We start from the raw sequence: 23,924 nt of genomic DNA on the forward strand, positions 1-23,924 counted from the left end.
GCAAAAAAAGTCACATCCATAAATAATTCAATGTAAAGTAAGACTTAATAGCATACAAGCAAGCTGTTTCTTAAAGTAGTTTTAAATGTCACCACACACAAAAAAAGTGCCAGTTGATTTTTCTCTTTCATTGTATTCCATTAAACCATTTTTTTTCAGAAAGGTTTTCAAAAAATCCTCTCTGAAGTCAGGTCTGCATCAAACCATTCACAAAGACTACAGTTAGCAGCAGGTTGGCAGAGAGACTGAAGAGCACAACAGTTAGAGTTGTCCTTGAGGTGTCCTCTAGTAAGGCTGAATGATTCTTTTTCCAAGGTTTTGGTACCTTATCAATATTACTCTAAACCAGCTTGAGTATTTCTCTCCTGTGCCGTGCCAGTTACTTATGCGACTTTCTTTTGGGGAAAAAAAGAATGTAAGTATAAAGCATACCAAAAATTAGGTACAGGTTTAAATCATTATTTCTCCACAGATCAGTAAAATTTATATGTATACCTACAACAGTGACATATAAGCTTCTATGGGTTTTGGACATTTGTTCAAAGGCTAAAAAACAAAAACCAAACTGAAAAATGTAAATTAGATCCAATTTCCTCTGAGGAGACAATTATGCCAGATTCCAAAGGAATCATAAGGAAGACAGTCATGTCCACTTGTTTTTTCAAACCTTTTGTCTATTAAAAAAAAAATTAGGAAAGAATCATATAACCACAGAATAGTTTGGGTTGTAAGGGAGTTCAGGATCATCTCATTCCAACCCCTCTGGCAAGGGCAGGGACACCTTCCTGTACACCAGGCTGCTCAAAGATGCATCTAACCTGACCTTGAACATTCTCAGGGATGGGATATCCGCATCACACAAATCAGAAATAGTATTTAAGAAATCTTACAACTGTTGTCCTTATTTGACCATAACTATATTTTTCCTCAACCTCCCTAACCCTAATTACATTTAAAAGTTTGGCCCTCCCTGGTGATTCTATTTGCCACACAACTTGCTGTTAGCTGTGGGACAATCACATGCTTTTTTTTTCCACACACATGCTTAAAGACATACTCATAATATAAATATTGGTAATGCAAAAAACATCTACTTCAAATCATCCAGCCACACCAGCACCAGCCATGTTGCAACAGTCATGCTATCCTCAAATTTTCAAGAGCTGAAGATTTCCTTGCCCAAGTTTAATGTGTGGCAATGTATTTATGCTGAACTCTTTTGAAAAAAAATAGCACGTTGTTGTCATCATGATTATAAATTGCTCAGTCATTTGCAAAAGCAGAGTATGAAAACTATTTCATCTAAATCTAGCCTTCTGATAAAAATAATATAACTTGTTTTTATTTAGTATTATGAAACTCTATAAGCAATAATTTAAAACCAATTTGAATAGCTACATTCTTTGCATTCTCAATTAATGCTAATAGGGACTAGTAGCTGAACACAAAACCACATGGAAACATTTAGCTTAGCTACACTGCAAGATGTGGGCTCAGTCCCTCCTCTGTCATCACTATCAACCATAAATAATGTTTTCCATTTCCAGTCTCTACATACTGAACCTTGACCTGCTGTGCCTGGCTAGAGCCCAGGGCGTGCAGTGATGAGATACGAGGCCTACAGATCCAATTTTCAGCATGATGCACCCCTGTCTCTATCTAGGTGACTCCAGCTTAGCTAATTCCACAGTGCTGTCTTTTCAGGCTTTCTGCCAGCCCACTTAGTCCCAGGACAATACACCTTCTGGGTACATCCCAAAATATATCTCAGAATATACCCTTCGGGGCAAAGCTGACCAGCTTAGCGCTTTGCAGCTGCTGCTGCCAACGGGACAGCTTTCCCTTGCTCACCTTCAGATTCCTGCTGTACCTCCTGTGCTGACACAGATTCTAACTTAACACCAGGGAGCCAGCCCACAGGAGAAATAACCCTGACAAATCCAGAAAATCATAGAAGCAGTTGATGCAGATGAAGGATCAGCAAGTGAGGGGAGGTGAAGCCCTATTATCTTCCCTACAAGCACACCTGCCATGAAAAGCAAGCTGTGAGACAGGCATCACCATCTTGTGAAGCCTCCTCATCCTGGAAAATACAGCCTAATCTTTTAGTCTAGAGAGAGTGATGAATGACCAGCACTAGAAATAAAGAAGTGGCAGAGTCCACAGAAAGAATGACTGGAGCCAGGAAACAGATTATTCACATGCTGGATTTGTTTTCTGAAAGCCAAAGAGAAAATGGTCTGGGAAACAGGGCCCTGGTGTAACACATGACTGCGAGGAAAGCTACCAGCTAATGAGAAAGGCCTGCAGCAGTGCCTGTACTGCTGGGGAGAAGAGCTGCTGCCTGCAAAGAGCCAGGCTGGATTCTGGCTGAGCAGCAGCTGCAACAAGTCCCTGCCCAACCTCCATCTGTACCTAACCACACCAATGCAGAGGGATGGCTTCTAAAACGCACTCAAGCTTAATACAGACAAGTAGCCGTTTCTACTGGGTTATACTTATAAAAGAAGGAAAGAATTACAGGCTTACTTTTCAAGAGGGCAGCTTTCCATTTAACTACATTACATCAATAGTAGAAAGTCTCTTGAGTTCCTATCATTCACGCAGCAAGACTTTTTTTCCCAGACAACACAGATTACATTAAGTGGGAAAGCTACCTGAGAATCTTACATTTGCTTTCCTGGATGAATCCCTCTGTGATTCACTATCTTAGGGGAACAGAAAAGAAAGTATAAAGGAGGAAACAAGTGTCTTGTTAGCTAGGCTCAGTGATGTTTGTCAGTATATTATCTCCTCCAAAATCCAATTCTTTGCATCCATATCAACTAGTGAGAAAAATCCTGGGTGCACAGAGGATTGCTTGTTTTCCTCTTTCATCTGCACCCAAGGCTTGCAAACCAGCATCAGCCTAAGAATCCTCACCTTGCTCCTTGCAAGGGCTTGTGACACTGTCACAGTAATACTGAAAGTACACATTTGTACTAGCAAACAGTTTCACAAGCTGCACACTGTGTTCTGACTGAGGATTACTACACCAGCATTCTGTAAGAACTATACATTTAAATTTTTATATTAGAAGGATATCTGGAAAAGCTAAGTGAGCCAAGCTAGCAGAGATTCACTGAGTTCCTAAACAACTAATGCCCACAAGGGACTTACTGAAACTTGTACTGATTCTATTTGCTGTCAATGGGCAAAATCACAGTCTGCAACACTCAGCTAAGATTGGAGATACCAGAATTACAAGAATAAGCTGTTTGTGAAGTTCCCAAAATAGCAATCCTTGTTAGTTAATATCTACTGGCTCTCACAACTTACGTGGATTTGGGAGGGTGAGAGGCATGAGTGGCTCTGAGTACATTTGTGTGTTCATTCTTTGAACAACAGGTTTTCATCAGAGCTAAAGAATGACCCACAGTACTGGGCATTCTCCTCACAGCCCCAGGCAACAAATCAATTTCAGAATAACCCAACTTATTCAGATACAATATTATCCTATTCTCGAGACACTTGAAAATTCTGGCATCGAACTTCAGCGCACGGTCAATACGGTCACGGAGACGCAAACGAGAGCATGTGACAGGCAGCAGGTGCAGATGCTCTAAGAGCAGCCTGGCCAGAGCACATCCAACAATCACTCAGGCCATTAGCATACAAATTATGCAGACATGCATCTTTTGAAAGGAAAGAAAATATACAGTTGTATATTGTACAGTTACAGATAATTGCTTAACTTACTTCTACCATTTCAGAATTTTTACTGTCTTTGGACAATGCATGCATATTGTACAGTACCACAATGCTATGAAAGTCCTATCAAAAAACCCCAATCCTACAAAATTCAGAGTATAACTCCTTTTGTAGCTTATGCTTACCACGCAAAATGGAAGGCGTACAGTGGTGATATATAAAGTAACAGAGCCTTATCATGGCTTATCAGTAATTTACATTTTTAAAAGAATTTGGCTCTTTTTTGTAATTAGGTCTTCCTGCAACTTTTAAAATCTAGCTTGACATGGATGCATAAGAGCAATCTTTACCAAAAAAGACTGCACCTATTTATATATAACTTTTCTGAATATTTCTACATGCTCATGTTTGAATTCATAATGCTGTATTAATTACACAACAGGGCAACAACAATAAGCTGTTAGCTTCTGATTTCACCTAAAAAGCTTTGAATAGTAGCAAGACTTTTTCTTAATTAAAAGTCTTACACAGTCTCATTTGAGTAAAGCATTCTTTTAAGACAAAACCACCGTGAATCTGCACTGTCAGTTGCTTTCACATGCATCTGTAAAACCCATAATCTAAAATTTGACACTGTTCAGACTCATACAACATTGTATTATAGCTTTTAAATGTCAATAGTAATGTAGGTTTAATAAGCAGGTCAAAAGGAAATACTAGTTTTAAAGAAATTTCTTTGGGAAAGCAGATGCAGCATATAAAACTACCACTCGGTACACAAAGTCTAATGTCTCAAGTATTTAGAGAAAGGTTGGCTGTTGGTACCTGAAGGTTGTCTTTTTATAAAACAATAAAAATAACCTCAAGTTGAAAGTAATAATTCAATATTTCCCAGGCATCCTTTCTTCTCCTGAATTTTTTGCAGAAAATCTGAGTTCACAGGAAATTTTCTCTCATATTTTACATCCCCTTGTTTTGCTAACATCCACATCAAGAAACAATAATAAATATCATCACAGTCAATTATATTGGCAGCTTGCCCCTATACTCTAGACAGTGAAATACAAATTCTATCAAGATAGAAGATAGTCACTTTTGCCACTCCTCCTTCTGGGTTTCACTTAAATCACTTGTCATGTATTCATCATGGAATGCCTACAACATGGGAGCCAGAGCCCAAAATTCAGCACACTGTGATATGACTTTGGATGGCTAATTTTCAGCATTACAACTGAGCTCTTTGATGTTCCACTGAGCTTCAATTCTGTTGCACAGGAAGCTCATTCATAAATCATGTTCATGTTAAAAAGCAAACAAAGAAAAACCCCTTCAGGGCATGTCTCTGGCTAGCAAAATTATTTTTCAATTAAGACCTTTTGTACACCTTAAGTGAGTTCTGTCTTAACAAACTTCAAAGCAATAACATTCTTATATAAATACTCATGTTATTTCCCAGTAGTAGCAACATTTTAATTCTTAAGAAGTATTTCTCATAACCAAAGACCTGCTCACCTGGGGAAATAATGTAGAAAAAGTTTTTGAATTCGTCCATCCAGACTTCTGCGAGCCGCCTGTTATTTTTGTTGATTATCTGCCCTGTACCGCCTGGGAAAGTGTACGGTGTTGCTTTTCTGAACACATGCCCAACATGTGAACAAGTTACAATTTCCAAAGTGCCACCACACTGCCAGATCTGGAAGAGATAGAACAATTATTGCAAGCTAAGAATTGTTAAAAAAAGTTCCAAAACATTAATCACTTGCTTCTGTTCAAGGTGGGGAAACAACATTAGCTGAGGTCTAGAATGCATACTGCACGGAAGAGAGCTGCATGTTTTTTCCTGCTCAGCAGCTAAAGATGCTCACAAGCCCAAGCAAGGCAGCATATGAAAGTACTTCAACCCTTGGAGCAATACCGCATCAGCCAGAGATTACTTTAAAGAACGGGGCAAGCTGACCACAAAGGAAGGAAAAGGCTCACATGAATCACAGGAACTAACAGGTGTCTAAAATAGTCCATTATAAAACAAAATCTCCACGTAAAAGAACCCACACACTTCCCAAGTCTCTGAAAATACTTTCAGTTTTATCTGGACCTTGAAAACCAGCAGATTCAGAAAGCTGAAGTACTTCAGAAAAATCCCCACCTATGTACTTTCTGCTGACAAGTAAAATGAAAGGAAATGGTGCCATTTCGTAGGAACAAAAATGAGAATACCACTGGTTAGGTCCACAACTAAATGAACACATGAAATCATGAAGATAGCAAAGAGCAAGAAGAGAGGGGTTGTAATAGAGGTGCTCACATGTCATTGGCACATTAAATGACGCACGGACGACATCACCCTTAACTGATGCTCCCACAACAGCTTTTCTACCTGAATTCCTTTCAACACACAAACACCCATTCTTCAGAATAACCATTTTAATCTTTTAATCACAAAGCTATACCGACAATTCATCATGCACTTTTTACTGACACATACAGTCTTTGTGTCTCTGCTGGTGGAATTTAACAGGGAAGTGCCAGCTGCAACAGAAGAGGACACTGGTGCAGGTGGCAGATCTGTGTTTTACAAAAATCCAGATGCACTGTCCTGATTAATAAATTAATGATTAATAAAGCACTGCAGAGTTTTACCTACCCTGAAGGAAATTTCTAAGTTTTCTCCACCCCAAATATCCATTCCAGCATCATATGTTCCAATTTCCTGAAAGTAATCTCTGTCTATTGAAAAAAGGCCTCCTGCCATTGTAGGTGTCCTGGGGGGAGAAAACAAAAATCACATTGGTCACTGTAAAAACATACTTCGATACATTTCACTACATACTCTGACAAACCAGATGTTTATATCCCAAGTTCCTAGCATATTCCTTCTCAGTAAACTTCCCTTCAAACTCTGTTACTGTTGGTGTACTTGCTAGCTCAATTTTTTCCAGACATGGAATTAGGTAGTGGCATAGTGGCAGTTCTCCTTATCTTCTCACTTCAAACTGGTGTCTGGAGAGAGAAACAGTCCCTAGAAAGCTGCTGTCATTCCTGAGAAAAACTTCTGCCTTCAGTGTTGGTAACTCATATAAAGGACCCAGTTTCACACAGGAAAATTATACTTCAGCCTACTGTTCTTGAAACAGTTCTGGGAGGCCCTTAAGCAGCCTGATTGCTTTCACTCTTATTGCTTCATACAGGAAAATTGTACAGTCAGGGTTGCATCCAGATTTTCCTTACAGATTCCTTATTGTTACAAAAAAATAAAACTCTGCTAGCTGTTTCTCAGAGCTTTAGAAACATCTCCCAAATTTCAACTTTTTCAGACAACAAATATACAATAAGTAAATTACATGTTAGGCCAATGACATAACTTTGTAGTTCAATTATTTACACTTTTAACATAAATTATTTTATATCACTAGCTATTTTCCTGAAATGTTTAGGGCTTTTTCTGAAAGATACATTAAATATAAGCTAAGTCACAAGCTAACTAAAAACTTATATCTCTTTTCCCCTGCTAAAAGGAAACAGAGGGAAGAGAGGATTACAATTAGCAATATCCTGAGAAGACCTTTTAATTTCTTAAACTAAAGACAAACAAAAACCAGCAAAGGTCAGATCCTGAGCTTTACTGTAAGTAAATAATGCCAAGTTTTCAAAAAAGTAAGGACAGAAAATCTAAGTTTGCAGTTGTTAAAAGGTACACATTACACACAAACTATCTTCCTCATTACCTTTCTCATAAACCTACATGACATCCAAATCTAAATTCACCTCCCATCCCACCTTTTAAGACTTAAAGTTTGCATATAAATGCACATGCACAAATATATATATACATGCATATACCAAAAATCAATGCAAGTTTACAAAATACAGTTTACTTTGTCATAATAAAAAGATAAAAACAAGGTTCAATTTAAAAAAAGGAAAAAAAGCTTAGTTAAAAACATGTGCATCATTAAAAGTTCTATCTGAAAACTAGTCATTCTGAAGTAATTAACATAGAACTGAAAAATATTTCCAAAGTGACAAAGTGATTGATGCCTTTATTGCTACCAAAAGTTACCGACAACCAATCCATGCAAGAACTATTTTGTTGTTCCTTCAATCAGACAAAAAAAGATGCTACAACATTTGACTAAGTACTTAAAAACCTTAAGTACTTACTTTTGAGTTTTTAATAAAAAGCAAATATCAGACAAAGATTTTAAGCAATTTAATAAATTCTTATTACCTAACAGGGAGGGTTCGGTCTCCTTTCCGTCGATCCATCTCTCTCTGAGGAACAGGGTACCAACGAAAATTCAACTTCCAATTGAATCCACCATAGGTCATGTCAGAACCTGCCATATATTCGAAGGTGTCATCACTGATTACATCAATGATGGGACACACTACTGTCCTCCTAGGAAAAGGAAAGAAGCAAAATTATTACATTTTAAACTAATAAAATCTATTAGTCAAAAGGGTAAAGAGGCTGTTTGGGGTTTTTTAAAAATTATTGTTTTTACACATACAGTTGAAAGTTTTATCATACCATCTCTTAACAACATTATTCAATAAATTATTAACAGGAAACATACTAAAATTCTGTCTTGCTAATTGTAAATCTGATACAATTTTGGCAATGCTAGATCTTCTTTTAAATCATATTTGCATTATTACCAGTAATAAATATTCATCCCTCCGCAGACAGAAATAATGATCCCAACTTTCTCATTGCTACATAGTGATTAGATAGAAAACAAGAGGTTCTTTTTTCTAGTTGAGTGGTAGAAGTAACTACCGTGTTTTGAAATTAAAACTTGGATATTAACTCTGGGTAAGTATTTTTATACAACCTCAGGACTAAGAGATGATAGTAGTTGTTAACAATGCACAACTACTGCATCACAGTCAACAGAAAGTGGCCTCGTTGTCCACTGTCTTGACATTATTAATACATATATTCACAGAAACCAATTCTAATCATCTTAAAGACATTTAAGTAACCATGCTCAAAGCAGGCTTCCTGTCATGGGAAGCTCAGTAAAAAGATTCAGAGGCTGCTTGCAACTGAATTCAAAGGACTTAAGTCAAGATATTTGCACAAATTGTAACAATGTATGTATTGTTGTGTCACATTACCTAATTAAGGATAACAAAGTTTACTTTGTCTTTCCACAGTGCTGAATAAAGATTCTTCATTGTTTGTAGCTTTTTCATGATGTAACACTATATTTTGTAACATCAAATTTTAAGTGTGATTTTTATCTATAACAGTAAAAAACTAGGGATCTTTAGCACCATGTTTTATTCTATTTAATATGTAGTCTACTAACAGACTAGTGCACAAATACAGCTACTGTTCAGATGTTTTTAAAACATGGATATTTTATAAAGCAGACAATTCTCTCACCTTCATCCCCAATACAATTTCCATCGTGTATATAAGTGTAGATCAGTATGATTCCAGTAATTATTCTAACTTTAGAAAACACATCCCAGAAGATCAAGACACAGCCCACATTTCCACAATCAAAACCATTATGTAATAAAGAAATCATAATGAGAGCCTGAAAACAGCTCTTGTTCACAATGTTGGTGCTATGTAAAATCAGGGCTTGATTTCTTCCTCAAGACTATCTACCCCAATACATGAAGGAATAGGCCAAGTTGCAGACTGAAGACCTCAATTTCATTCATTGCTCCTGCTATTTAACACATTATTCCATGCATCCCAATATAGACTTCATTTGAAACAGAGTTTTACTTTTAAAAGTTTAACTAAATTAGCCTTTTATCCTTATACCAATGACAATTTATTCAGCTCCTCAGAAAGTCCATATTTGCTTGTAGAATATTTTGTAATACTTGGAAAATTTCTTAACAAGTGAAAAAACCCAAGATGGGCGAATAGATGGATAATTACCTGTCAGCTTTGATCCTTGCCAGCAGAGGTTCAAGCCAGCCTACTGTACATTCACAATGAGCATCTAAGAAGGTGATGACCTGGCCTTTAGAAGCAGCAGCCCCCTTTAATCTTGCTCTAATCAATCCAGAACGCTGTTCCATTCGAATCACATGAACAGGTACTTTTAATTTCTTCACATAACTCTCCAGTGGTCTTTTCAAGAAGTCTGTGAAGAATGATCAAAACTGTTAGTTGTGTAGTTCAGCTTCTTTATTTTTTAATGAAGAGACTTGAATTAAGATACATTTCCCCTGTTCTTGCCTATCCTTTTTCTACTTTCTCAGCTAGTTTCCTCTACGCTTCACAATACTCATTTCCACATCTCCCAAGTGTTTCATTTGATAGCACAGAAAGTTCTTCCTCCTCTTTATTTCTTCAGTATGGAAAACCCAAAAAGGAAGAGAAGGTTGAATGCTTACACAAAACCCAGATGGGATTCACAAGTTTTTATGGCAGAGAAGATGTAACACTTATTTTCAAAAACAGGCATAAGTGCTCTTGGACTTCTCTACCAAGGAAATACAGAAATGGTTTGACTAGCTGAATATAATTAATTGCCTCCCACAGTAATGCAACTTACAGATAGTTTCTTTGTGAAAAGTTTAAAACACAATCAAACTGATTTTTCAATTGTGCTTTCTCTAGGGTTTTCTGGCTAATATTTTTATATTAGATTATCACCATAACACCTAAAAAAATAAACTATACGTAAATGAGAATCTGTAACACCAACAAATCGCAATGTAGCACGAATTATGAAAAACAAGTTATTCAAAATACAAGTCAGTTACCATATACCCAGAGACTCAAAATTACTTGCACTCCGAAGAGCTATTGGGTTGTGATGACTGATGCCAAAGGAAGAACAAAGAAGTGAGGGAGAATGCAACGGACAGGCACAGAAACAGACTTCTGCAATAACTAGCAGTTTCAAAATGTGTAAAAAAGGCAAAATAATCTTATTGCTCAGATATGGAATACTAGATTGTACACTCAAAGCACGTGGGAGTTGAAAGTTGTACCACAACAGTGCATGGCCTGTAGTAGGAGTCACATAAGGTAGAAAGTACCTCATGCAAAAATAAGTGTGACACTGGACAGGTGGCGGGGGGAAAGCTCAGCATGAGCTCTTAGTGACTCTTTTGTAAACCTCAAGAGGGAGGGTTGATTTGAAGGTGATTACCATTCCTTACCACTTCTCCAGATGAATGAGTTCTAATTGCCTTCTCATGTTTTTCTGTGCATTGTTGGACTGCCACTAAAACCCACAGAAGAAAGTTCTAACATGTCTTGAAAGCTAAATTGTGCTAAAAGTATATAACAGTTTGATATGTCTAAATATTTGTCTCCAGAGAAACTCAAAGCAACTTAATTCTTATTTTGCATATGAACAGAGACTCAAATTAATACATGTTTCTTAGTACAAACCAAGTGTACATGTTTGAACATTTTGCAAGACTTTTGGGGTTGGTTGAGCACAGAGATCACAACTGAGTCTGTAGCAAATATAGACTCATCTCTTTACAGTGTAGCTTTCCAAAGCCACTGATTTAAAAGAACTAGTATCATGGCAATGTTTATAGCTTTAATGTACAGATGATGTACACAGAGAGACCGTGCAGCATTTCTCTCTATGCTCACCATCTGATGAGCAAGTCACACAAATCAATATGTTTCTCTGCACATCTCAGGTGTAATACTGATAAGCTTTTAAAGTAATTCCATCCACTTTAAACGTAAATGAATTCATATGGTGTGTGACATTGGTTCTTGAATGTAGTTACATTAACAGAATGGTAAAATTCTGGCAGAGGGAAGAGAGAAAGATTGCAATAATACAACTGCAGCCAGTCAAGAACTTGCATAAAACACAAACTTACATTACAAAAAGTCATGCTCAATGTATTGCATATGAAAATCCTGAGTCCTACCTATATTTTCTTGGTAAAGTGTTTAAAATTTCAGTTTATCAAGTACTTTTAACTTTTTTTTCTCTAAGAAAGAATCAGAGATATGTGCAGTGTTTTCAGTACAGAGGGAAAAAGATTAAGAATAGTCCTTCTCTCATGTTTAACCATGTCCATAAGAACATTCTTATGAACTATCACCTTGTTCAAAACTGCAGAAGGGATTATTCCCAGAAACAAAACATCGTGACAGACCTCCAGTAACTGTGTCCTTAAAATATCACTAGAGCTCCAGCAAAATGTGCAGAAATGATAAACCTTGATCTCTCATCCCTATAAAAGCACAGTAAATAATTCAGGCATCAAGATTTCCGAAGTTCCTCTGCTACCAGCACTTAGGGTAAAATGTTCAAATCTAAGCAGCTATTTTCCCTCCAGAACACCCTCTCTAAGAGCAATACACATCCCTTACAAATTGCTCCCTTTGTTCAAGTAGCAGGAAACTAGCTTTTTTGATTAGTCATGCATCCAGAAACTAGTAATAGTTTCTTAGAACGTAAGTCTTGATTTTTTACCTTAAACAAAAAAATCCAAATATTTGAATAATCTTTTAATGAATGTAATACACTTTGTCCTACAAGAAACATCAGGAAAAAGCCATGGAGATGACTTTTATACAAACCTATTGGTCATACTAAATTCTATATTGAACACTGAGATGAGAAGCTTTATGCATTACAGAGTCAGCTGCTTATAAATGACCCAGGATTAGAGCTGACTAATTTTTTAGCATTGGTTCATATACTTCCAAGAGTGAGGCTTGATAATATTTAAAAAAACCAAACATCTCCACAATACTCCTAATTTGAAACATTAAGAATTCATGTTGTTTCATAGGTATAACTGTAACTCTTTGTGGTGGATATTCTTTTCAAGCCTTTTTGCTGTCAAAAGGGTGCATAGTTTTACCTAGGACTGAGCATCTTCTGGGGAAGTAGCAGAACTAAGGAAGACAAAAGAGCAAATATATTCAGTTCAAGTCAACTAAGTGCATTAGTTGAAAAATACCTCACCAATTCTATTACCAAGTCACACTGATATGAATATAAATGAAAAATTAGGTTTCTACCCTTTTTTTTTATTAAACTACAATAAAGCACAGGTTTATCATTTTTATGATCATGCAAACGTTTTCTTAAGAAGTATGAATATTTTTGTAAGTATTGTTGGCAGGATTTAGCTGCAGCCACGTTGCTTTGACCTGGATCTCTGTAGCTAAGTTCTGTGGATGTGGTCTATCCCGATGCAATCTGCCTACCACACTTGGCTACTGGGTGCTGACCTAGTCTGAGGTACCAGCTAATTGTGATTTCTCCTGTTAACTGTTTCCAAATAGTTACCAAAGATCAATACTTCAAAACTAAAGTTGCAGTTCTGATCAGTAACTAGAGAACAATTTTTACAGATATGTCTTGTTTCTCCAATGCTTTTCTTTTGAGTATAAATAAATGCATGCTATTATGCAAATTCACTCTTCTAAGAGCATGACACTAGCAGGTACAAAGTGTGCTTCAGGCAGACTGAATGCTTACTTTATTTCAATTAAAATTACTCTGATGTTAGAATTCAATATACAATACCCAGGCTGAACACTGTATTTTTCTGGAAAAGTACACTGTTTTAATTCAACACAAACAGAATGCTTAACACAAACCCTTCACATCTTCAGGCATCGTACCCTTCTATTTTGTTTAATGTAAAAGCATGCTTGATGGAACCATAACAAGTTCTTGGAAAACAGAACAAAAATAACCCCTCTCAGTAATTGTTGAAAATAACAACAAATAAAAGATGCCTAAGTGATCTGAAATGAAGATCACAGGCTTCAAAAAGAAATGCTGGAACAGGTTCAGTAACAGCACCAAAGAAAGTATGAAATGCTCTATCTTTCAGCCTGGAATTAAGTTAATATGTTTTTATTACCAAACGCAGAAACAGAAAATTTATCTAGAGAAAGCCACATGCTTTTTTAAGTGGACTAAAATTCTATGATTCATAGTGAGGACATCTTATTGCTACATTGAAATTGATTTTTTCTAAAACAGAAACTGAAGAGGCAAAACATAAGTAATATGATGTGTACATATTCTAATATTAGCTTGCTCTTTATTTCTAGGTCATACTGAAAGCTGACCTGTCACAAATAATAATTAGCACTGATTTGAATTAGTGCCAAGAATTGTTTCGATAAATAAAACTTAGAATTTTTACATAAAGGTTAAAAACTACAACAAATCAAGGAGTATAATTATAAATTACCCACAAGTGCAAAAAGCAAAAATTGGATGTCGTGTCTTTGTAAAAGCAAAAGTTGCTCATGCCTCTCATTTAATCTGGAACACGTTTCTGTGGCATTTTGCATAGGCATTTCTCCTCTGCTGCCGGAATGTAATTGTATTTAATGCTTCTGTTCTTTCTTCCAAATTGCACTGGAATTAGCTGAAGCATTTAGAGTTCGGTAAAAAAGGAAAAGCAAAAGCAAGTGAGGGTGCCCAAGAGAGGAAAGGAGCAGAGACAAGTGCAAACACAACCCGAGCGCGTGTGCTTCCTCAGGAAAGCAGAGCGGCGCGAGCTCAGCTGGCTGATGGGATCTGTCCATGCTCCACAGGCAGCTGTGCCCACACCTACCCAGCCAACACTCCAGGCATCATGCACACACGCATAACCTGAAGGGGCAACTTGGTATGTTTGCTACCACCTTAGCGATAAAGCAGAAATCCACTCCTAATGCTCTTCAGCTACAAAAGCTCCCGTTAACCACAGTAAGTTCCTAACTATCCTAAAACCTCCTGTTACACCGTAACCCGTGTATCATAGAGCTACTTGGGGCAAACCCAGCGCCTCTCTTTGTACACACAGATCTTGGGCAGATCTTGTTCTCATCTGGACAACAGTCAGACATCTTACTCTGAAGCTGGGAAGCTGGAATTACCATAGGCAGCAAAACATGAATTTTGCATCACTAGAATGAGAAGCAACAGGCTGGGATGTCAGCATGCTGTAAAACTCTTCTATGTGTTACACATGGGAATTCCTTCTGACACAGGCAATTGGTGACAGCCTACAATTGGTGACTGTCAAGACTTTTTCTCTAGTGGCATACTACATTGGTTCCAGTAGAAAACTTTCAAAATAGAAATAGAAGGGAAAAAAAAAGGTGGATCAATATAAAAATATAGACATGTTTTATTTACTAAACCTGTACTACCCTCTCACCTCCATTTGCCAACATAAGGAAAAAAGGTACTTCATAACCCATACCATCAAGAAATACTAAATAAAGAACAAGCCAAATATCAACTATTAACCAAAATTAAATGTTAAGTATTATATAGAATATTATTTTTATTTCTAATATACTGCAATTAAAAATACTATGAAGATTAAAATCTAAATACTATTACTATGTTTCACAAAAAAATCAGCTTCCAGTTTTGCTTATTACACATAGCAAGCGTCATTCTGTAGCATGAAGTTTTCACCTGGAGCACTGTTATTAAGAAATGGAACCTCCTGAAGCACAGAAACTGAATTTTAACTTCCCATGAACTGAATAATCAAAATTGATCCCTCTGAACACCAAGCGTAACAGTGGCAGTGACAGTAAATTTAAATGTGTGCAACAGAGTTGCCTTTGCTATTATTCACTAGGTGATTCAAGTATTAAACACCCTCAAGCTGTATGAATGTGCTAAAATTCTAAATGCAAAACACTAAAACTGTAGCAAAACACAAAGTCCATGCTGCCAACAGAAAAGTAACTGGACAGATGAAGTTACACCAGCTTCCAGTGCAGAATGATCCATCTGTATTTCAAAATGGGCATTGCTCCCTCTGCCTTCCCTGCCCCAGGTGCTGTGCTCTCCTAACGAGGGCTAAGCCCACATCAAGTCAGCTTCAGCTCTCGAAATAGAACAAGCAGCAGGTCAGGCACTGAGGCTCTCCTTACCTCTCTCGCTGGCATCATCGACGAGGACGATCTCTTCCAGCATGTGCCGCGGGGAGCGGTTTATCACGCTGTGCACGGTCCGCAGCAGCGTGCTCCAGGCCTCGTTGTGGAACACAATGACAACGCTTGTCGTGGGAAGGTTGTCTGCATACACCTTCGTTTTACACCTGTAAGCCAAATTAAAGCACGTATTTGTCAAGGTCAAGGCATCAGTTAGAGCTGCAAGTCTGAGGTTTCTCTCTTGAGGATTGCTACTAACATCCTGGATATGTCAATTTTATGCAGAGTGTGACAAAGGAGCACACAATGCCTATTTTATATATGCTCAAAGTGCTATAAAGTTCACCTAATTAAAAGATAATTATATTCACTTTCCAATGTTAGCACAGAAAATAATAGGTTTAGCTCTCCTAACAGCATATATAGGGCATTTATGTAAACTATGACATACACTTCAAGTAACCCCACATGCAGCCAAAATTTTTACAGTCTGCAATGCTATTTTAAAATAAATGATGTTTTCATTATCTTTTAGAAAAATCAATACACTGTACCCAAAGTGCTGATCACAATTCTGAAAAAATTCCAATTCTGCTCTAAAAAATAACCACACAAATATAACTGTTCTCTGCACAGATCTGCTCCTCTAGCACATTTAAAAATGACACTGTTACTTATGTAAGATTTGATATTATTAATCCTTTAAGAATCCAAATTAAAGAGATATATGCAGATCTCAAACAAAAGGAAAACACCGAGGTGGAAAAATAAATATATTCAACAGAGCTCCATTCCAACAGAAAAGCTTTTATTAGATCCCAAATTGTTGAGTCAGTTCACTTTAATGTAACCTGATCTAAATACTACAAAACATTGACAAGTATTCATGACTATCATCCTAACAGCAGCACTGTCCAAGGGCTTGAGAAGCACAGAGTGCATATTCTCTACCCTAAATATCCACAAGCAGTGCTTAAGGAGCAGCCTGCCAATACAACAGGATCACGGTGTCAGCATCCAATACCATGCCAAACAGTGACACGAGGAATGTCAGCCAGAACTAGGCTCCCAACATCAATATTTTATTAGCTGGATAACTCATTTAGCCAGAGCACTTCTCAGAGCAGCTCTCACAGCAAACCAGCATTTCAGCTCTGAGGTGGTGACAAAAGCCCAGCATGCACAGACATTTCAGAAGGGATCAGTAAGTCCAGGTGCAAATGAAGAAATACCTGGAAGGGCTTCTGTGAAATAATTTCTGAGAATTGAAACAGTCAGATCAGGCACTATCTGCCTTCGATATTATGCCTACTTATTATACAACTATGCCAAATTTAATTATTCATCACACTGAACTGAACATTATAAAATCTTTATGCAAAGCTTCCATATATCCCTATGTTATCCTGATTTATTTCACATATTAAAAAAAAGCTTGCAAAGCATGCCAACTGAAAAAGCTACTTCTTTGGTATCCCTTGAAAAATAAAATAACTTTTCACAAAAACACTATGAATTTCAGATGAAAAATTCAATCATAAGCTAAATAATTTTATTCCCATATTTGCCATTTGTTCAGTCTACTTTGCTACTTTAAACCCAAAATGTTTTATTCCTTCTGCTGCACTGCTCCCTAGACCAGAAAATAAGTTTCTGATTGTAGACCTTCAGCTACAATAGTATTACAAATCCACCAATTGCTCCTCTACTTTTTGGAAGAATATTTGTAAAAAAGTTGAGAGAAGCCTGTTAGCAGTTCTCTATGAAAAGCAGTAACAATGTGTCATTCACCAGGGATATCATGCTGGGATAGCCACAGGATCTACTCTTGTAGTATGAAATCTCTCATATTCAGCCTTACCTTTTATCATGGTTTTACAGAAGATTTTATTTTACTGAGCCCAAATCAATGAACTGGTATAAATGTCAGCCAAGTGAACAGCGCCTACAATGTTTATACAGCATTGCACTCTCTGAAGTACAAATATATTAAAACATTTGAGAGCTGTCATTGAGGAGGAACTTTTTAGCACTAACAGGAAGGCTTACAGGAATTTTTTGAGGACCCTCCTTCCCATTGCAAGGCATTCCTCCTGCTCTGTCCTGCAGAAGGTCAATCTCCACCTTGCCAAAATGAAACGTGTCTATTCTCACCCCCAGAGGCCAGTCCTTCCTGGGGTAACAGTTTAGGAGTGACCCTACACTGGCACTTGGCTGCTGGCTACGTTTAACCCATGACACTTTTTCACCGACATGTAAAAGGCTGCCAGGACAAACAAAGGGGTGGTATCATAACAAAACTGGCTGGGCATTTTTGAATGCTATTCTTAATCAAGTGTTTGGTATGAAATTCATTGATGCAGGCAAGACAAATGAAAGGGTTGACAGTATGAGACCTGTTTTTTTATTTTCCTTTTACCTGCCCTTCTATATATACACCTTTTAGCTATATCTGTACAAATTGCTATGAATACATACAAATAAAACCTCTTGTTTTGAATTTTGAAAACCCGGTAACTCCTTCTGCCCCAGGAACATATTGCTGCAGAACATAAGACAAATAAAATAGAACACTTGATGCCCATGATTAGACATTAGCCTTCTAAGGAAGCCTCATGCTTTATTCCATTAACAAACATTTAAATTAAGAATTCTTTTGTCTTTCATTTGAAAACAAATTACCCCAGAAAGGAGTACTATAGAATTTAAAATAAAGCATTAGCTTCAACCAAGTTATGCAACATTAGAAGCAGAATAAAACCATGAGGGGTATGACACACAGGCTATGAATTAAGGACAATTTGAATTTTAATGAGCTACTAATACATTATGTTCCTTTTGTTGGATCATGCCTCAAACTGTTTTAAAATTGAGTGCATAACATTAGGAAGACATACCATCTCCAGTAATTTAATGAGGACTCCAAACAGCAGCTGAGAATGTCTACTCCTCATGGAATGCATCATCCTTTCCTTAATCTACAGAATTCACTGTAGATTATGCAAACTCTCAGCTAATGTGACTCTATATTTTATTTAGATTGTGGAAACTCCCCAAAAACATAATATATTTCAAATACAAACAGAGACTTGTGTCCTAAAGACACAGAAAAAAAACCAGGCCATATTGTTAAAATACAGAGTAATGATATTTGTCTTCCCAAGTCACTGTTACAGGTGATGGAGCCCTGCTTTCCTGGAGATGGCTGAACACCTGCCTGCCCATGGGCAGTGGTGCATGAATTCCTTGCATGTGTGGCTTTTGCTTTCCTGATTAAACTGAATATCTCAACCCATAATTTTTTTCACTTCTACTCTTCTGATTCTCTCCCTCAGCCTACTGTGAGCAAGTGGCTGCATGGGCCTTAGTTGTTAGCTGGGGTCAAACCACAACAGAAATAGAGTGGAAAATTACATAGGAAATATAATTAAAATTATGAAAGATTTTTAATGCCTCATCAAAATCAGATGTGAGAAAAAAAATATTTACATTTAGTATCTAGGCTTTTTAAAGCTGTTTTACAATCACACTACTATAAAGACATGACTCTGCTCTGACCTTTGTAAGATACTCACACTCTTCACAGAATTTTATCTTTTTTGCAATCTTGCATCATATATTCAGAATACTGAGTACTGCATTCTGGTCTGGGGCCTTCAACATAAGAAGGACATGGACTTGTTGAAGCAAGTCCAGAGGAAAGCCACAAAGATGTCCAAAGGCACCTCTCCTATGCAGACAGGCTGAAAGAGCTGGGGTTGCTCAGCCTGGAGAAGAGAAGGCTCTGGAATGACCTTATAGCACCTTTCAGGACCTAAAGGGGATATACATGAACTGGAGAGGGACTTCTTACAAGACTCTGTAATGACATGACAAGGCAGAATGGCTTTAAACTGAAATAGGGTCAGTTTAGATTAGATAACAGGAATAAATCCTTTACTGTGAGGCTGATGAGACACTGGAACCGGTTGCCCAGGCTGTGGATGACCCTGGGAAGTGTTCACAGCCAGGCTGGACGGGACTTTCAGCAGCCAGGTCTAGAAGAAAGTGTCCCTGTCCACAGCAGAGGGGTTTGAACTAGGCGATCTTTAAGGTTCCTTCCAACCCAAACCAAACCATTCCATCATTCTGTGATTGTCTTGTTCTATGAGAATAGTTTGGCCCAGTTCATTATAACTACATAGTTAGTTCACATCTCCCCAAGAACACAGGGCAGTGTAAGAAGCCAGAATACTTTATAACTTGAAAACAAATTTAATGGACTAAAAGCAAATAAAGGTGGACAGATCCTAGCATTTATCTGTAACACTGTTAAAGAAGAACAATACAGCAAAATAAGCACATGTTGTTGTCCCTGACAACCTGTAGCCAGAATCCAAAGTTTTAAGTCAATTACAAAAGCTTTTTAAATGAAAGGCTAAAAGCTGCTCTGAGTTTTGTTTTGCTTGTCCATTATTGCAACTCTTTGTGAAGGTATAAGTTGAATCTTTCATAGAAGGTCTGGAGGTTTTATATGGGAAGATGTTCAGAAAAAATACCTGAGAGAATTTTATTCAATGGACTAGGTATAATCACTTGAAAGCTACCCAATGCTACTTCAAATGCATCTGAAGAGCCTCTGAATAAACTGCTTTCCTACGTTCTCTTTCAACCCAGAGTACAAATAGTCCACAGGAGACATTACAAAAATAACCAGAAGAGACAACAAGTAAGGCAATTATGTCCAAATAAAATTAAACCATTAAATCTCAGAGCTTAATTGTTGCTTCGGCACAAATTTGCAGGCAAAGAAGACAACCTTTCATTTTGCACTTTCTACAACATCACAACCATACACACTCAATCCTTCTTCACATCTAAGAGAACTCTCTTCTCTCCTGCCAGTGAGAGAATAAGGGAACAAATGTACTTTGCCACTGCAAGGGCAGAAGAAATCTACCAGATGATCCTACAAGATGCTTCAATTGAATTCATCAGAAGGTGAAATTCTTCTGATATTCTTCTGATCTCCTCAGTGTCTAATTCAGAGATAAAAAAGCTACCCACTCTGGCCACAGCTAGGCATGCAGAGACTCAAGGAACTTGGGACAACACCTGTGCTGTCCTCATGCTGCCTCTCTCCGCTTACTGTTGGGTCTTTGACAAACATTCCAAGTATAAAATTAGAAAAACCCAGCAACTGTGCAGCCATCTTATTACAGAATAGCACTTGGCATTTTATCAATATTATAAAATTGCATCCATGGATCAATTTACTTAGAAATTATTCCTGAAACCCAAGATTGAGTGCTACATATGTACTGTTGGCAAATCTTGAATGACATATTTACAATGTTAATAGTGATCTCTGCACACTCTTCAAAGGCATACTAAATAATTTATGGAAGTGAAAAAAAAAGATTTACTATTTGGATAGCTCTTAAGTACCTTTTCAAAAAAATCACATCCCAAACAAAGCTACAAGCACGGAAGAGGTCTTGTAGGAAATCAGTTATACACGACCATAATGCTCAACCAGTGAGACACAATGAGGAAAACCTCATTCACTGAGGCAAAATACAAAATAAATTTTAGGTCATTTTCTAGAAAGATGAGGGCATAATTATAGTCTGCATTAGAAATAAATGCTAAATTTCTAAAGAACTACAGGGCAGGTTTCTACCCCTTCTGATGCTGCCAACATGTTGTTCTCCGCAGAGGAGAAGTGAGAGAACAAGATACACACTGGAACTTGTTTTTTAATATGGATTATTCAAAACAAGGTCATTGATACCTACCTAATCATGAAAATTATCAGAGTCAGACACTACCTGAGCTATGATTTACTCTACTTGTTTCCAGTTCTATTCCCAAATTCCACCAGCCTTTCAAAGGAACAAGCCATGAGCAATAATTTACAATGGCTCAAAAACATTAACAGCAGTAAAACATGTATGCAATCCTTGTTTTCTAGCCCAGTGCACACAGCCCAGAGCACTCTGATAAAGGACAGAGATGGAACACAAGTAAAAGTGTCTCCTGTGCACTGAGCAGCTCAGTTGGGAAATCCCAGTGGAGCTCAGATTGGTGCTCGTACGTGCAGTATGATAACACAGTGCCAATGCATTTCTGAAAGCTGAACTAGCAAAAGATTGGGGAAGGAAGGGAAGCACGTTTAGTCATCTTACAAATTTAATACAATCTTTCATCTTGGATACTACAAACAACAGTTATAAATAAAAACTGCAGTTATAAATAAACTGCATCTCAGGACTTAAATTTGACAATGACACATAGGAATAATCCAAGTCTTGCTGAAAATCAGGTTAGAGCTGAAGTATTGACAAAATACTACACAGCACAGCCTCTGTAATAAATTTGTTTAATATTACTGATGCAGTATAAACAACTCACATTTCAGTATTAAAATACATTGAGAGTCTCTGGAAAGTAAGCATCAGTATCCTTTGACTTGAAAACACACATTTATTTTCCTTTGAGGTTACAAAAGTTAATTCCAGATCGATAGAAAACAAAATCAGAAAATCTGAACTCCCCTCATGAAACCTCAGGTTTAATTACTGATATCTGATGAATATCACTGCAGCACTATAAAGTGTCAGTATTCCATTGCTTACCTGTTCATATGCTTTAAGTTATAGCCTGCAATAAAGTTAATGTTACAGAGCTGAAGCACAGCTATGCCCAACAAGAAACCTCCTCTCTACTTAAATCCAGGTGAAAACAAATTTTGAAATAAGACTCAGAGTCACCCTGAAGCTGCTGAGACTGACCTACATTTCCATCAAGGGAGAACGCCCTGTAGCAGGGTGTCAGAGAAAATGTCAAAACACTACATCAAGAACCACCAGGACTCAAGTCACGCTGTGTTTTTCTGGTAAACACCGACTTAGTCTTTCCTGGATCACAGAATCACAGAATGTGCTGAGTTGGAAGGGACCCACAAAGATCATTGAGAATATGCAGTAGCCTCATAATATCATTTAAGAGGGGGTGCTAATGGATCTGCTTTTTACATAAATTTTAAGAACACTCCAAGCTCCTAAACTGAAGACAATCAAGCTGGATAAAGATCTGATTTTCATATAGAAGCAATACAGTTAAAAGGACTAAAAGCAATTCTTCTGAGAGATATGGGATCACTAGCTGTTGTAACATGCCAAACCACATTTCACTATTCAGATTTTGTATACCACCACAGCTTTAACTTGCAACTGAACAAAGAGAAAGCACTGCAGATAAGGTTGCAACAAAACTTCACACTACCCTGAATCTGGTTTTTCCAAGCAAATCAGAACAATTCATTTTAGGAAGAGAATTCTTTTCTGTAATTCAGAATTCTTTTCTGTAACTTCAATTATTCTTTCTGAACAAGTGCCCTGGATGCAGGCAAATCCCTTATCCTTATTTAAACATTTCAATGCAGCCTGCTTAATATCTGCCTTCAACAGTATTACATAATTTACCTGACATCAAGAGTATGAAATTTTCCTTTCTTCTGATCTCAAAGATTTGGATATAAGAAATGTCGCATTATCTCATGAGTCAAGTAGAAATCTTCTTAAACCCTGAAAACAAAATCCAAAATGGTTCTTAAAACCATTGTGGTTACAGAATTCAAGCAGAACTTCACAAAAATATTAGTAGCTGCAATTGACTATTTTCCTTATCCTCAAAGCGATCACAGAAAAGCATCTCTTGACAGAAGTAAAACCAATTCTGTCCTCAGAGTCTGAAATTGAACCTAGATCTCTAGACCAATTATTTTCCATACCTGACCTAACAATCTGAATAAATTTCAGGATATGGTAGCTCATCCAAAATAGATGAGCATGAATAAGAAGATTACTATATATATATATATATATATAAAATATATATCTGTGTGTGTGTATAGTGTAACTCCTTCCCACTGCCAAAAAAAAAAAAAAAAACACAACAGTTTACAGGAAGTAAGCTGATTTTTATTGCTATTTTTTCTCCTCTACACTTTCTCTAGGGAAAAGGTTTATAGAGAATTTCTTTCAGCTAACTCACTAAATCAATGTGAACAAGAACAATTCCAAACATTGATTCTGCATCAGGCCAGGAGATGCTATAGGCACCACAAAAGCCAGATGAAAAAACATTCCTGCTTGAAAGAACGGTAAAGTCTCTAATACCTCACAGGCTTTCTGACTTCCATGACATTGCTGAAAGTTACATTGCTGGTGATGAGGTCAGAAGATTTCTTTACAGATGCCAGGTTAATTAACAGTCTGGATTTCTAGCTTGAGTCAAAAGCTCCTGAATCTTCCACCACTTATGTTGAAAACTTTGCTCTTTTTTTATTGTTTTTACATTACTATGACCTGAGCTGAATGATTACCCA

At 37.2% G+C, this 23,924-nt stretch overlaps 1 protein-coding gene across 1 annotated transcript in view; it reads right to left on the minus strand.

The window, feature by feature from the left end:
• Positions 1–23,924, minus strand: part of GALNT1 (polypeptide N-acetylgalactosaminyltransferase 1) — a 45,787-nt gene that overhangs the window by 7,605 nt on the left and 14,258 nt on the right. Inside the window, exons 3-7 of the mRNA XM_053989703.1 lie at positions 15,554–15,720; positions 9,596–9,803; positions 7,919–8,089; positions 6,335–6,452; positions 5,203–5,383 (exon numbers count right to left, since the gene is read on the minus strand). Of these exons, the coding sequence (XP_053845678.1) occupies positions 5,203–5,383; positions 6,335–6,452; positions 7,919–8,089; positions 9,596–9,803; positions 15,554–15,720 (845 nt within the window). The remainder of the gene's footprint in view (positions 1–5,202; positions 5,384–6,334; positions 6,453–7,918; positions 8,090–9,595; positions 9,804–15,553; positions 15,721–23,924) is intronic.

Source organism: Vidua macroura, chromosome 1 (assembly GCF_024509145.1).
Source record: "Vidua macroura isolate BioBank_ID:100142 chromosome 1, ASM2450914v1, whole genome shotgun sequence".
NCBI classification, from domain to species: Eukaryota; Metazoa; Chordata; class Aves; order Passeriformes; family Viduidae; genus Vidua; species Vidua macroura.